Source organism: Hyperoodon ampullatus, assembly GCF_949752795.1.
Source record: "Hyperoodon ampullatus genome assembly, chromosome: 12".
Taxonomy (NCBI): domain Eukaryota; kingdom Metazoa; phylum Chordata; class Mammalia; order Artiodactyla; family Ziphiidae; genus Hyperoodon; species Hyperoodon ampullatus.
In genome coordinates, this window is record NC_136925.1 from 509813 (window position 1) to 524453 (window position 14641).

Genomic DNA, 14641 nt, shown 5'->3' on the forward strand with positions numbered 1-14641 from the left:
GGCAGGTGTGCGTGGTGCGCGCGCACGCAGTGCGTGCTGGGTGCGGGTCCCGCGAGCCGAGAGGCAGCTGGGCGCCTGGCGGAGGGTGGCTGGCTGGGTGAGTGTCGCCCTCCTCGCCTCCCCGCCTCCTCTCCTCGCGCCTGCTGGGGATGCTCGCGCGCGACGCCCCCTTGCCAGTAGTCTCGCGGTCCCGGGGGGCGGCGTGTGTGAGTAGCTGGGAGGGGACCGCGAGGCGCTGCGTGGAGAGCTCGCCCGGGTTTGTCCGCCGCCGTCACCTGACTCGTCGGAGCAGCCACAGCTGAGGTGGGGGCGGGGATGGAGACGCAGCGCGGAGGGCTGGAGAGACGCGGCGGCGGGCGGGTGCAGCTGGCTCCTGGGGCCACGGGAGGCGGGCGCAGGGACCGCGGAGCTGAGGGCGGGGGCCGGGCCAGGGCCGGAGGCTGCGCGCAGCGGACACCGGGTCCGCTCGCAGCCGCTCACACCCACCCGACGCGACTTCCCTCGGCGGCCCGGGCTCCGCTCATCCTGCGGCTGGCGGCGCCGCTCCTGGGGCGGGGTGAGTACCGCCGCCCACGCTCGGCCCCCTCGCCGTGCTTGGGCCGCGCGGGGATCCGGAGAGGATAATCCTAGGGCGCGGAGAAGGGCAGCGGCCGGGTGACAGCTCCGCGGCGCGCTGAAGGGCGGGCGGGGGGCTGGGCTCTCAGCCCGTCTCTGCTCCGCTGTCAGGAAGGGCGAGGCGCTGCGAGACTCCGGCGCCTCCGCGGAGCCCTGGGGCGGCCCCTGCGGCGGCGATTTGGGGGCGAAGGGAGGGGGTCCGGGCGGAGGGCCTCGGCGGGGCTTTGGAGACCGCGGCGAGGAAGGAAGGGGAGGCGGGCGCGTAATATGGCGCAACACTAGGATAATCTCTGCCGCGACCGAGGGAGGACGAACCGGTTGCTGCAGCAGCGCGAAGAGGAGGAGGGAGGCGGCCAGGGCTTGGGTATACGATCCATTTTCCGAAGCCTGCGGGCTGCTAGGAGGAGACGCTGCGGCTGGGAGGCGAGAGGTGGGCACACGGCGGGCGCGGCGCCCGGGGCATAACCCCGACGCACGCGGGAGCTGGTCTGGCACCCGAATAGCTTGCAGGGGAAGTGCTGATGGACGGGGCGGGGGGGGGGCGCGGAAGGGTGAGGCGGGCAGCGTCCGGGGGGAGGGGAGTGGGGGGGGTCGGTCGGGGACATTGTCGCGATGCTGGCACCGGACTCGCGCTAGTCTCGCTCAAGATCTCCTAGACCGCGTCGTTCGAGTGGGGCTTAGCGCGGTGCTGGCTCCGGGAAGGTGGTACCAGGGCGGGGACGGAGAAGAGAGCCACCCTGCGGCTGGAGGAGGCAAGGCCTGGATGCTCGGAGGGTCGGGTCTGCGGCTTAAAGCAGGACCATCTCCCCCTTTTTCCCCGCAGAAGAGAAGGCGGTAGACGCGGCCGGAGAAGATGTCGGGCCAAACGCTCACGGATCGGATCGCCGCCGCTCAGTACAGCGTGACAGGCTCCGCTGTAGCCAGAGCGGTGTGCAAAGCCACCACTCATGAAGTGATGGGCCCCAAGAAGAAGCACCTGGACTGTAAGCATCTCTTTATATAAGTGGGACATGCGCACGGCCGAGGCGCCGTGGATACGGGCGGCGCGGCCTGGGCTCTCGGTCGATAATGCTGCAGCCTTCCGACCTACCAGTGGGGCTGCCCCTGACCTCGAAATCTCCCACCGTGGAGGTGTCGCCTTGGGTCGGCCCTGAAACCTTGTCTTTGAGCCATTTTTTTCTCCTGTTGACCTCCAAGGTTTTGCTGGAGGAAAAAAAAAAAAAAAAGATTATATAGATAGATAGATAGATAGATAGATAGATAGATTAATAATTTAAGATACCGTGTTGTAAATTCAGGGTTAGGCGCTTTTCACCTCATTCCCCTCCCCTTTCACCACCCCCCCCTTTTCCAGTCCACGTTAGAGGAAATCAGGGGTTACACAGTCGTAACAACAGTAACCCCCAAAAATGGATTCATGGAAGGTCAAATTTATCACCCTAGTTGTTGCCTAAATACATTTTGGGTAGTTTTAAGTGTCATCTTTTTCGGTGCTACTGCTGAGATTTGGTGCTTGAGTGTGTGTTGTATGTCACCACACCAAACTGAAATAAATTCAAGCTCTTGAATGAGGAAATTGCACATCATAGATAATGGAGATTTCATTTTACCCATCCCGGCACACTTCTTTGTCCCATTCTCAGGAACTGCTGGGCAGAATGACCATGCAGTGGACACAAAATGGATGTGCTTTCCCAGCCTTAGAGATGGTGCAATTTTAGATGAAAGCATTCAACTTATAATTTTTTTAAAGTATTGGTTTTTTTTTTTATGGGAAAAGGCTTTAATCTAATTTGGAATCTATATATTTCTGAAGTAAATATTTCATTTGATTAACATAGTAAATGTTTAGTTATTTAAGGGCAAATGGGGACACTTAGAAAAAGGCTTTCACCTGCTTTGAGTAGTGAGGCTCCTTATAAGTAAGGCTACATCAGAATATATTCTGTAGTTGCTGTTCAGTCTTTTGGGACCTGCTTAGGATCTGTCCTGCTATGGTGTTCATTGGTAAAGGTCAGTGCTGGCATGAAAGACACAGGCAAGTCTAGCCATACCCATTTCCCATCTGGCTTCCTTTGCCCATTTTCTGGTTTTCTTATGCTTGAGTCCTTCCCCAGTGTCTGCCTTGTGCAGCTGAGAAAATGGCACCACTGTTAGAATTGACTCTGGTCCTGTTACCTGTTTAAGCAAAGCTTGATGCAGCTTACAGCTGGATATTGTAAGGGTTCTCCAGCCTTGCGAACCTGTTGTCTCATAAAGTTGAATAATTTTGCTACTAGAAGCTTGCCTGAGGGGGAAACACCATTACTCTTTTCCTGAGGGAATTTTCAACAAAATGTGTTGATTATGGTATCGTGTGTTATACATGCAGTACAGGGTGAGAGAGGTGGCCAGGGACCCTAACAGAAGTGGAAATTATAAATTCATGACCAGCTCGTTTTGCTGCAGCGTGCTGAATCATTTAGCCATCTTTGATCAGTTTCCCCAACTCTGGAAGGATGATTCATGTTTTAAAGGTAGGTGTAGGTGTAGCAAATCCTCATAATAAAAAAGCTATCGGTTATGGATTTGCTCAATGATTTGAAAATGATTGATCAATATATTGATACATTTCAGAGAACACTTACAGGTTTGAGCATTTCATTAAACGTGATGCAGATGAAGACTGACTTTTCCATATCTAGATAGTCACCTTAATCTTTAGATCTTGAAAAGTCTTTTATAAATTTTCCAGGTGGGAGGTTTTTCAGTATCTCCAGCATATGTTAGTGAGTGAAGTGATTCTGAAGATGTGGAACACAGGGGGAAGATTCCTTATTTAAGGAAAGCAGCGGAAGTAGGAACAACTGGTATTGAGTTAAGAACATGGACAATCATAAGAGCTAAACATTTATTGAGCAGTTACTCTATGCTGGGCACTGAGCTTTACATTATTAATTTATCATCACTTAAAAGTTTCGGGGAAGGTAATTAACTTTCATACCTTTTAACCCCTGCACTTAACTGCCATGTGTGGTTTATTTAGTAATATTCTCTATTGACAGGGGGGGAAAAGGGAATCAAATGAGCCTGAATGGTCTAATCTTCAAAATACCCATCCTGTTTGCATGGCTTTGTGTGAAATTGAGCATCACAGCCCCACACACTTACTGTAATTTCTATGATATGTGTGCAAAAATGTTAATTCTGTCCTTTAAAAAATGAGCAAAAACCAAGCACTGAGGAGTATTGGTCTTTCTTTTTAACATTTTACTTTTCCAGTAAGACATAAAATAAATTATCTTCACTTAAAGCCAACCTTAGGGTAGAATTTGGAAAGATAGGTATCAAGTTACTGATATGTCCTATTTTAAGAAAACATGATATGGAAAGTCTGAACATATAAATAATGTTGTATGTATATGTACTGCAAGAGGGGATCTTTGCACAGAATTCTTTGTAATGTTCCTTTAAATAACAGTAGACTACCTTAGTAATTTATTCACAGGTGTTCCAATAACACACCAGTTTTAAAAGTGAGTTACACCAGTTATTGAAACATGCAAACATATAACTAAGTTTCACAGGCACTGAAATAATCTTATTTAGTTTTGAAAATATTAAATACTAGTTAGGAGGAAAAGAGTGCATAATGTAGAGTTGGGGGTTTGAAACCAAAAAAGTTTTGTTTTGTTTTTTTTAATTTCTCTTGTAAGTTTATTTTCAATATTCATAATGAAGAGCTTCCTGTTTTTTAGCTGGTATATAGGTCTTTTTTTTTCACATATTTGTTGGAGCATAATTACTCTACAATGGTGTGTTAGTTTCTGCTGTGTAACAAAGTGAATCAGCTATACATATATCCCCATTTCTTCTCGCTCTTGCATCTCCCTCCCACCCTCCCTATCCCACCCCTCTAGGTGGTCACAAAGCACCGAGCTGATCTCCCTGTGCTGCTTCCCACTAGCTATCTATTTTAGATTTGGTAGTGTATATATGTCAGTGCTACTTTCTCACTTTAACCCAACTAACCCTTCCCCCTCCCTGTGTCCTCAAGTCCATTCTCTACGTCTGCGTCTTTATTTCTGTCCTGCCCCTAGGTTCATCAGAACCATTTTTTTTTAGATTCCATATATATGTGTTAGCATATGGTATTTGTTTTCCTCTTTCTGACTTACTTCACTCTGTGTGGCAGACTCTAGGTCCATCCACCTCACTACAAATAACTCAATTTTGTTTATTTTTATGGCTGAGTAATATTCCATCATATATATGTGCCACATCTTCTTTATCCATTCATCTGTCGATGGACACTTAGGTTGCTTCCATGTCCTGGCTATTGTAAACAGTGCTGCAATGAACATTGTGGTGCAAGTCTCTTTTTGAACTATAGTTTTCTCAGGGTATATGTCCAGTAGTGGGATTGCTGGGTCATATGGTAGTTCTATTATTAGTTTTTTAAGGAACCTCCATACTGTTCTCCACAGTGGCTGTATCAATTTACATTCTCACCAAGAGTGCAAGAGAGTTCCCTTTTCTCCACACCCTCTCCAGCATTTATTGTTTGTAGATTTTTTAATGATGGCCATTCTGACTGGTGTGAGGTGATACCTCATTGTGGTTTTGATTTGCATTTCTCTAATGATTAGTGGTGTTGACCATCATTTTCATTGTTGGCAATCTGTATATCTTCTTTGGAGAACTGTCTGTTTAGGTCTTCTGCCCATTTTTGGATTGGGTTGTTTGTTTTTTTGATCTTGAGCTGCATGAGCTGCTTGTATTTTTTGAAGATTAATCCTTTGTCAGTTGCTTCGTTTGCAAATATTTTCTCCCATCCTGAGGGTTGTCTTTTCATCTTGTTTATGGTTTCCTTTGCTGTGCAAATGAAGCCAAAAAAGTTTTAATTAGTTTGATTTGTATATAACTTTGTAGTTTGGAGTTCATATTAGAAGGTTGTAAGAATAGAGTTTATGGCTCTGTGATTTTCTTTTTTTAAAGACACTGGGTTAATTGAATGGGCTCAGAATCTTTATGAAATGTGTACTTAATATTATTTAAAGTACTGGTTCAGAAGATGATTTTTCTCTCTTTGGGTTGATAGGCCACAAAAATTATTGTTAACTATGGTAATTTATAAAATGATGCTTATGATATATGATTTATACATTTGAAGAAATGATTTGTTAACATCTGGAGGCAGAATTACATATAGTAAGAAGGTAGAGAGATAAGCAAACTCTAGACATATATTCTCATATATTTTGTTCTTCTTTTCACTCATAGTATGTTTCTTGGAGGAAAAAAATGTATTCAGAAAAGCTTGACCATAATCAGCAGTTATAGATGAAATTTAAGGGCTATGATTAACCTTAATAATTTAAATAAAGATTATATATTTTAAGGTACTTTTGGATTATGTAAAGCTTTTATTCTGTACTATAATAAGATTGCCCTTTGCACATGAAAATTAAACACCTAACCAGTGTTAGTTTAACATTAGTTTTTCTGGATCCATCTGTACATCCTCACTTCCTTTCCCTTTAACATTGTGTACCTATTTGGTAGCACATGAAACATCCAGACTTGTCAAGCATTTACCTTCTTGATTGCGTTACATTACAAAATGTAAACTGTTTTACATTTCCATTGTCTTTCCTTTTCTGTTTTGTAATTGATGGCCTAAGGGATAGCCCAAGACAAATAAAGTAACAAGATCCAGTAGGGCACCCAGTGCTTTCCCAAGTGCTGCGTCAAGGTTAAAGAACAACAAAATGGAGTTGGCCCAGAGTAATACCTGCAGGGAGAATTTGGGAAGTTTTACAGCCCTTGTATAAGATTCATTTTGGTTAATTGCTCTTATGAACAGTTTCTGTGTATGCTATACTTTTAAAATACCCTATTTAAGACTGTCAAAATTCCAAACTTAGACATTACTGTCAACGTCAAACCAAACCTTATGAAAAGCCAAATTGCTTATCAGTAATCCTACTTTTTTCCATGCTAAACCTCTTGTGAGTTTTTAATAATGAGCTTACCCTACATAATAAGCAAGTAATTCAAGTTCTGAATCTTATGTTTGAGAGATATTGGCATTTTATAAATGATTCCTTTCCTCCCAAGTTAAGAAAAAATAAGATTGTATTTCTTTTGTTTAAAATCAGACTATCTTTATTGGATACTTTTTTAAAAATACATTTATTTATTTATTTTTGGCCGTGTTGGGTCTTCGTTGATGCTTGCGGGCTTTCTCTAGTCGCAGCAAGTGGGGGCTACTCTTCGTTGCGGTGCACGGGCTTCTCATTGCAGTGGCTTGTCTTGTTGCGGAGCACGGGCTCTAGGCGTGCCGGGCTTCAGTAGTTGTGGCACGTGGGCTTCAGTAGTTGTGGTTTGCCGGCTCTAGGCGTGCAAGCTCAGTAGTTGTGGCACGCGGGCTTAGTTGCTCCACGGCATGTGGGATCTTCCCAGACCAGGGCTCGAAACCGTGTCCCCTGCATTGGCAGGCAGATTCTTAACCACTGCGCCACCAGGGAAGTCCAAGATTGTATTTCTTATAAGAACATCTGGTAAAGGGAAGGGGAGATAAAAGACTATGTTTTGATTAGAGACAAATAATGGCAAATGACCACAAAATTCCTACTGCTTTTACTTTATTTATAAAATATCTGCTAATAAGAAATTTTGTGAGTAAACATAGAATGAAAATTTAAACCTAAAAATTTATTTGCTTTACATAAGCTTCTTTAGGATACAGTATATAAAATATATTTCAATTTATAGAAGTGCTGTTTGCACACTGATTCAGTTGATACCATATCTATCTTTGTGATAACTTATAGAGCTTTCTGTAATGCTAGTATCAAAAATGTAAGCTTAGTTTATTGAGTAAAATTAAGTTGGAACAGTGTATAAAAGTTTACTGAACACTAGGGTAACTCTCAATATGAGAAGTATACTAACTTGCTGTAAATATATTTTACTTTGATTCCAGTTCTCATTTAACCATTTGTTATTGTCTAAAGAAACCCTTTAATTTTCTATGCCGAGGCATACTCTGTTCCTCCACCTTGATTTCACCGGAAGCCTCAGCCCGTGTGGAGATGGTTTAGAACAGTCTGTGTTATTTCTTAGGTAGTCAAGAAGAGATGAGGGAAATAGACTTCTGAAAAACATTCAAGCTGAGTATCCTTTATACCTTAAATCTGAAGGGGTCCAATCTGTGTGGTCCTGTGACATTCTCAGGTGATGTTCAGCTTCCCAGGAGGGGAGAAAAGAGATCTTGTGAAGTTTAGGGGTTATGACAGGATCAGGAAAAGAAGAGTGACAAGGAGTCTTAGGTGTATCTTTGGGTCACTTTAGATTTTTTTTTTCCCATTTGAGATCCATGTTGTTAGTGGGTACTTTCTTAGAAGCAGTATAAAATTGGTAACTCAAATCAATTTTTTTAGAAGTTACTCTAGTGATTTAAAAGATTGTACACGTGGAAAAAGATGTAAAACTATGGACGTAGTAGGTAAATTCATATCTTAATTGCAATATTAGCTTGATGCATTTTAGATTAAAATCTAGATTTTTCGTACATTGCCATATTAGTTTTAATGTTTAACAAATGGCTCCTGAAGTCTTATTTGACATTTAATCTGTGCACTTAGTTGCCATGGATCTTTCCCTTAGTTTTTCACAAGTAAATATCCTTGAAATATCTTACCTCTTCTCTTCAAATGGATTGATACTGGGATAGGGTGTTCTTTGGAGCTTATCTTGGTTTCAGTAACTTGGTAAAGAAGGTCAGAAGTGGCATATAACCCTGTTCCCTGAGGGCCGAGGATGCTTGAGTTGTATTTTAGGTGACTCAACCCCTGAGCCAGCAACTCCTGAGAGAACCTTCAGTATAATCTTAGTGCACTTAAATAATTTGAAAAGCCACATTTCTTGCCATTAAAAATATTTATTCTTCAGTTTCACTTTGTAAAAATCCTTTCTCTTTACAGAGGAATATATTGTTTGCTTGTAAGGGACATGTTGACTATCTGTTTTTTCTTAGGTGTTTATGTAACATGGAAGTTTATCTTTTGTTCCTCACCAAGGGGAGAATAGTTGAATGGCATACTCATTGTCAATTGCATGGTGACCTATAAGTGCAAAATGATGGGGTCTTCCTTGGAGCAGTTGGGTGACAGCACAAACCAGAGCGAGAATTGTACCCTGAAGCCCACAGCCCTTCTCTGGCTGTTTTCCTGCTCTCTCTTCATTTGTCCCAAGTGTGTGAGGATCCCCCTGTCCTCCCTCCCTGCCCTCCCATGTGTACATAAGGTTTCTCTATTATGCATCTTTAAGAAGGGTCTAGTGTCTTCTAAAAGATTTTGTGATGTGCCATTCCTGGCTACCCAGGAGAGAGAAGCTAGATCTTTGCTTTCTGTGGTTTTGCTTTGTGGCCTGATCATTTGATTATTCTCCTAGGGTTAGCGCTTTTATTTTAAGATATAACTCTCCTCCTTTCTGCATCAGTTATTCTGTCATCCGTATCTTTAACCTCTCTCTCTAGCTCTCTTTTGAAATTTTCGAGTATCTCCATTGAAAACAAACAAACAAAACCTCCTACACACAGCTCTCCTTGGACTCTATGACTTCTTCTAGCAACCAACCTGTCATCCTTTGCTTTTCTTTCACAGCCATGCTTCTTTTTTTTTTTTTTTTTTTAATTTTATGTATTTACTTTTGGCTGTGTTGGGTCTTCGTTTCTGTGCGAGGGCTTTCTCTAGTTGTGGCAAGCGGGGGCCACTCTTCATCGCGGTGCGCGGGCCTCTCACTATCGCGGCCTCTCTTGTTGCGGAGCACAGGCTCCAGACGCGCAGGCTCAGTAGTTCTGGCTCACGGGCCTAGTTGCTCCGCGGCATGTGGGATCTTCCCGGACCGGGGCACGAACCCGTGTCCCCTGCATCGCCAAGCGGATTCTCAACCACTGCGCCACCAGGGAAGCCCTCACAGCCATGCTTCTTGAAACAGACACTGACGATTCCAAAGAAAACAAGCACAGCTCTAGCTTACTTTGGATATTCTGTGTCTTTGGCTTAATTCATGCATGAAATACTAGAAGCTTTGTGAGGTGCCAGGTATTGCCCACCCAGTTGCCCAGGCCACTGACCTGAGGGTTTTCCCTCCTCTCTCAAATTCAGTGAGTGATCAATTCTTTCAAAACTCTCTGACCTCTCTTTCTTTAGCTGTCTTCTGCCTGGTTTTGATCAGTAATAAGCCTTATCTGTAAAATGATTAGTAATGGTACCTACCTCATATTTGTTGAGGAGTAAGAGAGAGAGTACATGTAAGGAACCCAGTCCAGAGCTTGACACACACACCTGCAATGAACATCAGTTATTACTACCACTACTGTAGTTAACCATTACTAGTACAGTTACTGTTGTTGCCACGACTAGTACCATTACTGCTACTCCCACCACTATAACAACTGATGCATGATCCTTACTAATTTGCCCTTACTGTGCTTGTTTTTTGTCTCCTTTCAATTGCTTCAGGTTTTACTTTAATTCTAACTTTCCCCTTCTTTAGTTTGGAAGCTGTATATACTATTTTAGTTCTTTTAGTGATCGCCCTTCAAAATTTAGTATGCATTCTTAAAGTCTCAAGTCGATCAGTATCTCTTTTTATTCCTACCAAAGAAAAGAAATTTAGAAACTTTTTTTTTTGCCATGAAGTGTGTTTTATTGTCATTAATCATACAAACAATTTTCTATAATATCCCAGAGCAAACCAGAGAATTTGGCAGTCCTATTAGAGGGTCCCCTCAGAGAGCCACAGGCCGGTGGCATCGGCACAGAGTGCCCTGGTTCACGGTGCAGCTTGTTGCTCGTGTCCATCTTACAGGTGGCTCTTCCTCCACATCACGACTAGGGTCTCCAAGATGATGGAGGCGGAGAATCCTCCAAGTTCTTAGAAAATCTCACTTGGCTTGCAGGGTGTTCTTCTCCTGCATCTCCGTTTTCTTCAGCTTGGCCTTATCAAAGCTCACGATTTCTCTCATGTCCAGCTTGTCTGCCATTTTCTTAAAACAATCTTAGAAGTTCCACTCCAAGCCTGCGGTCCCAGTGCTCCCACTCGCGTCACTGCAACAAGAGACGAAATTTAGACATTTTGAATTCTAGTCACCCACTTTTTACTTATATGCTATTATTGTCCAGGGATTTAGTCCACCATTGTTTTAACCCCCAAAGCCAGACATTATTACTTCATACAGGCAGTGTTCATTTAGCTGAATCCACCTTTCCTTCTTTGCTCACCATTCTTTGATCATGCCTAGAATTTCCTTGAACTATATCTTTTTGAAGCTCTTTCAGTGAGGCTGTTTAGTAGTAAACTCTGTTTTTGTCTAAAAAAAATCTTTATTTTACCCACATTGCTGAAGGATAGTTTATCTGGATATACATTTTAGATTGAGTTATTTTCTCTTTAAAGATAATATTTGGCTTCCATTATTGCTCTTAAGAAGTCATCTATTAGACTACCAGCCTTTAGGTAATCTCTGTTTTTGTGGTTGCTTTTAAAATCTTGTGTCTTCTCTATCTACACTGTATGTGTGTTTAGACGTAATTTTCTTTTTTATTTACCCTATTTGGAGCTTTATGGGTTTCCAGAATTTGAGAATTCATGTCTCTCATTAGTTCTGGAAAATTCTCCATCTTTGATTGTTGCCTACACCCATTCTCTTCCTTCTCTCCTTCAAACATGATTATGTATATGCTGGACCTTCTCATTACACCCTTATATCTATAAATATACCTTTCATAGTTTCTAACACTTTCTTTACTGTTTGGCATGCTTTGTTTTTCAGTTATCTTCCAGTTCATTAATTCTTTCTTTAGCTGTGTCTTGTCTGTTTTTACTCATTCTTAGTTTCTAATTTTATTCATTTATATTTTTCATTTTTGGAGTTTTTCAAAATTGCCCTGTTTGGGGATAACATATATTTCTTTTTTTTTTTTTTTTTTTTTTTTTTTTTTTTTTTTTTTTTTTTTTGTGGTACGCGGGCCTCTCACTGTTGTGGCCTCTCCCGTTGCGGAGCACAGGCTCCGGATGCGCAGGCTCAGCAGCCATGGCTCACGGGCCCAGCCGCTCCACGGCATATGGGATCCTCCCAGACCGGGGCACGAACCCGTATCCCCTGCATCGGCAGGCGGACTCTCAACCACTGCGCCACCAGGGAGGCCCAGGATAACATATATTTCTTGCTCACAGTTTTGAGTTCCTCTTTTATTTCTTTACCATTTTGAACACAACTCATTTTATATTTTGCATCTCATAGATCTGTTACATGAAGCTCTGTTTCTGCTGTTGTTTTTTGCCTAAGCCTCAGTCATCGTTTATTTCCTCGTGTGTTTTATGATTTTGGACTATGAGATCACGTTGGCTAGGACTTCATCTTTGGGAATCCTGGAAAGCCTAGGATCACCTAGAGAGGATTTGTGTTTGCTTCTGCAAGGTCCCACAAGTGCTACCATCCTGGGAGCACCTTAAGTTGATTTGTGCTCTTGGAGCTTCCCATCTAGTGCAAGACCAGGTCCATAATCCTTATCCATAATTTGAAAATCCAGAAAGCTCAGAAGAATGAAATTCTTTTTGTAAATCATCTGGTGGCAAAACTTGATCAGATATAGCTGTTGTACTACCTACCGTGAAGGTTCATATATTGAGCTACAGAAATGTTGTCATATTATGGTGTGTTGTCCACATTATACTAGGTTACTTAGTATTTGGTATATGCACCACATTACTTTTGTAAAATCTGGGAAATCCTAAATTCTGAAACATATATCGCTCTAAGGGTCTTGGATGGAGGAATGTGAGTCTGTAATATAAATTTGAATCACAGACTTGGGCAAGGTGAAAAGCTATGTTTACAAAATGCCCCAGAGATTGTTTCCCCCTGACATCTACCAAGAACCTAGGTTGAGTGAATTGTTTTCCTCTGGTCTTCCTTTGCTTCAAGGTGTGCTTTGTTGGTTTTTTTCCTCCTAATTTCAGTAAGGGAGTAACTCTTTGAGGATCCCAGCTCTATAAGGAGGTCTTAATTCCAATCAGCCATCTTGCTTAGTCCCAACCGCCTTGTCTTGTATTCCCCACAGGGTTGTTAAAATCTAAGCCTCTGGCTGCTCAGACTAACACATGGCCTCAGAGCAGCCTTCTCTTAAGTATCAGTTTACCATGTGGTTTTCTGCATCTTCTTTCATTTCTGGCCCTGGGGATTGCTTTTATTTCCTCATGAGCACAGCCAAATGGGCAGAAGATGCCTGTAATGTTTAGCTAAATTATCAGGTGTTTTTTTTCCTTGATAGTCCACCTATATGCTAGCAATGGATCCAGCCTGTTTTTCCCATCCTCTGTCCTCCCACTCCTTTTACACACCCCTTTTACACACATCCCAGAGCAGCTCTGACATTCATCAGCTTCACTATACTGTGCATTATTTGGGGGCCTTTGTACACGCTGCTTCTATGTTTTAATATATATTTTAAAATCTCATGTCTGAAACCTTGCTTCACTCATTCCTTTTCAGTAGGTCGATGGCACCCAGTGCTTCTGTCCCTGTCATCTCACTCATGGAGCTGTGGTAGGTCTGGTGGCTTCGTCTGACCTGGAGTTTTGTGAGGCTGCCTTATCTCTAACACCAAACATAGCATGGTAGCAGGTTTAGGTAAATATTTGCTGAGTGGTTTTTTTATTACACCTTTCCTAAATTTTAGGCCCTTTTTTTTCTTACTATTTAAAGATTTTACTATTTTATTTAAAGATTTTACTTTTGCTTACTAACCTTTCAGAAGGGCATGGACTTAAATGGATCCATTTTCTCTCAAGTTTATGAAAGCAATAGAAGTATGATATTGAAGGAAAACAAACAAAAGAAACATTAAATTGCTTAATGTACATAGTTAATGTGCATTTCCTGACCATCTCTTGACACTTGCATTGTTTTGACATGACAAAAATTTAATTTGGGGAGAATTATAGTCTGGATATGCAAAGTTTTTTGGTTGTGGATTTAAAGTATATGTACTTCTCTTGGTGCATATCACTAATGATTAGATAGGAGATGATTGGGTATTAATATCAGAGCAAATTCTTCACCAGCATCTTGTGTGTGCAGATGCATTTGCTTTGGGTTTTTTTTGAGCTGGATACAGTTGGGTAGCATTGTTCTTCAATAGCCCTTTTATAATTTATCACTGCCTACATTATGAATGGTAAGGGTATTTATGGAAGAAAAGCATTATTTCAAAAGTAGCTACATGTTGTTAATTTTCACTGAAATGATATCATTCACCAGGTGTATAGTGATATGATATTACCATTAACAACTTGAGGGTTTTAGAAAAACTGAGGAAAGGAGACAAGCTTAACCTAAAGCTTTGGATTCTCTTGCCTTTGTAAAAAGAACAGTGAATATCAACGTATTTAATTTAGCTTTTAATGATCTGTTTGGAGAAATTATAAATTGCTTTTAGTATTGAGGCTTTTAGTAGCTTATTAAGCACAATCCCATCATTTGTTCATTTAACAAATATTTGGGTGTTTACTAAATGCCAGGAATTATTCCAGGAGGCAGGGGTACTATGGTGAACAAGATACACACAGCTCTTGGCATCAGAGAGCTTGCAACTTACTAGTGTTGACAGAAAATGCAAAAACTAATTACAGGTGGTTCTAAAAGTTTTAACCGGGGGAGGTGAAGACATCCATGGGAATGCATTGAAGAGGAGCTGATATTTAAGCTCAGCCTTGAAGAATGATCATGACTTAACCTGGGTGAGGGGAGGACAAGGGCTGACGCACAGTGTTAATTTTGGAAGAGGCTGAGAGCAAGCGAGGCACGTCTTAGGAACTGAAAGAAGTTAAGGGCTGCTGGAAGACTGAGGTTAAGAAGGCTAAGAATGCTGTGAGAGGAAACCTGAGTTGTGGGCAGTGGCAGATCTGGCGGGCCTTCTAGGCTGCAGAGGATATTAGAAGTTGTCCAACTTTTTCATTTTTATAGATGAGGAAG

At 42.3% G+C, this 14641-nt stretch overlaps 1 protein-coding gene across 29 annotated transcripts in view; it reads left to right on the forward strand.

The window, feature by feature from the left end:
* Positions 1-1468: 1468 nt before the first annotated feature.
* The window catches only part of SNAP91 (synaptosome associated protein 91), a gene marked incomplete at both ends in the record, with an annotated part of 154046 nt that continues 140873 nt past the window's right edge, over positions 1469-14641 (forward strand). For all 29 annotated transcript variants that reach the window (XM_079716444.1, XM_079716417.1, XM_079716439.1 and 26 more), the window contains one exon: positions 1469-1598. In XM_079716444.1, the coding sequence (XP_079572570.1) occupies positions 1469-1598 (130 nt within the window). The remainder of the gene's footprint in view (positions 1599-14641) is intronic.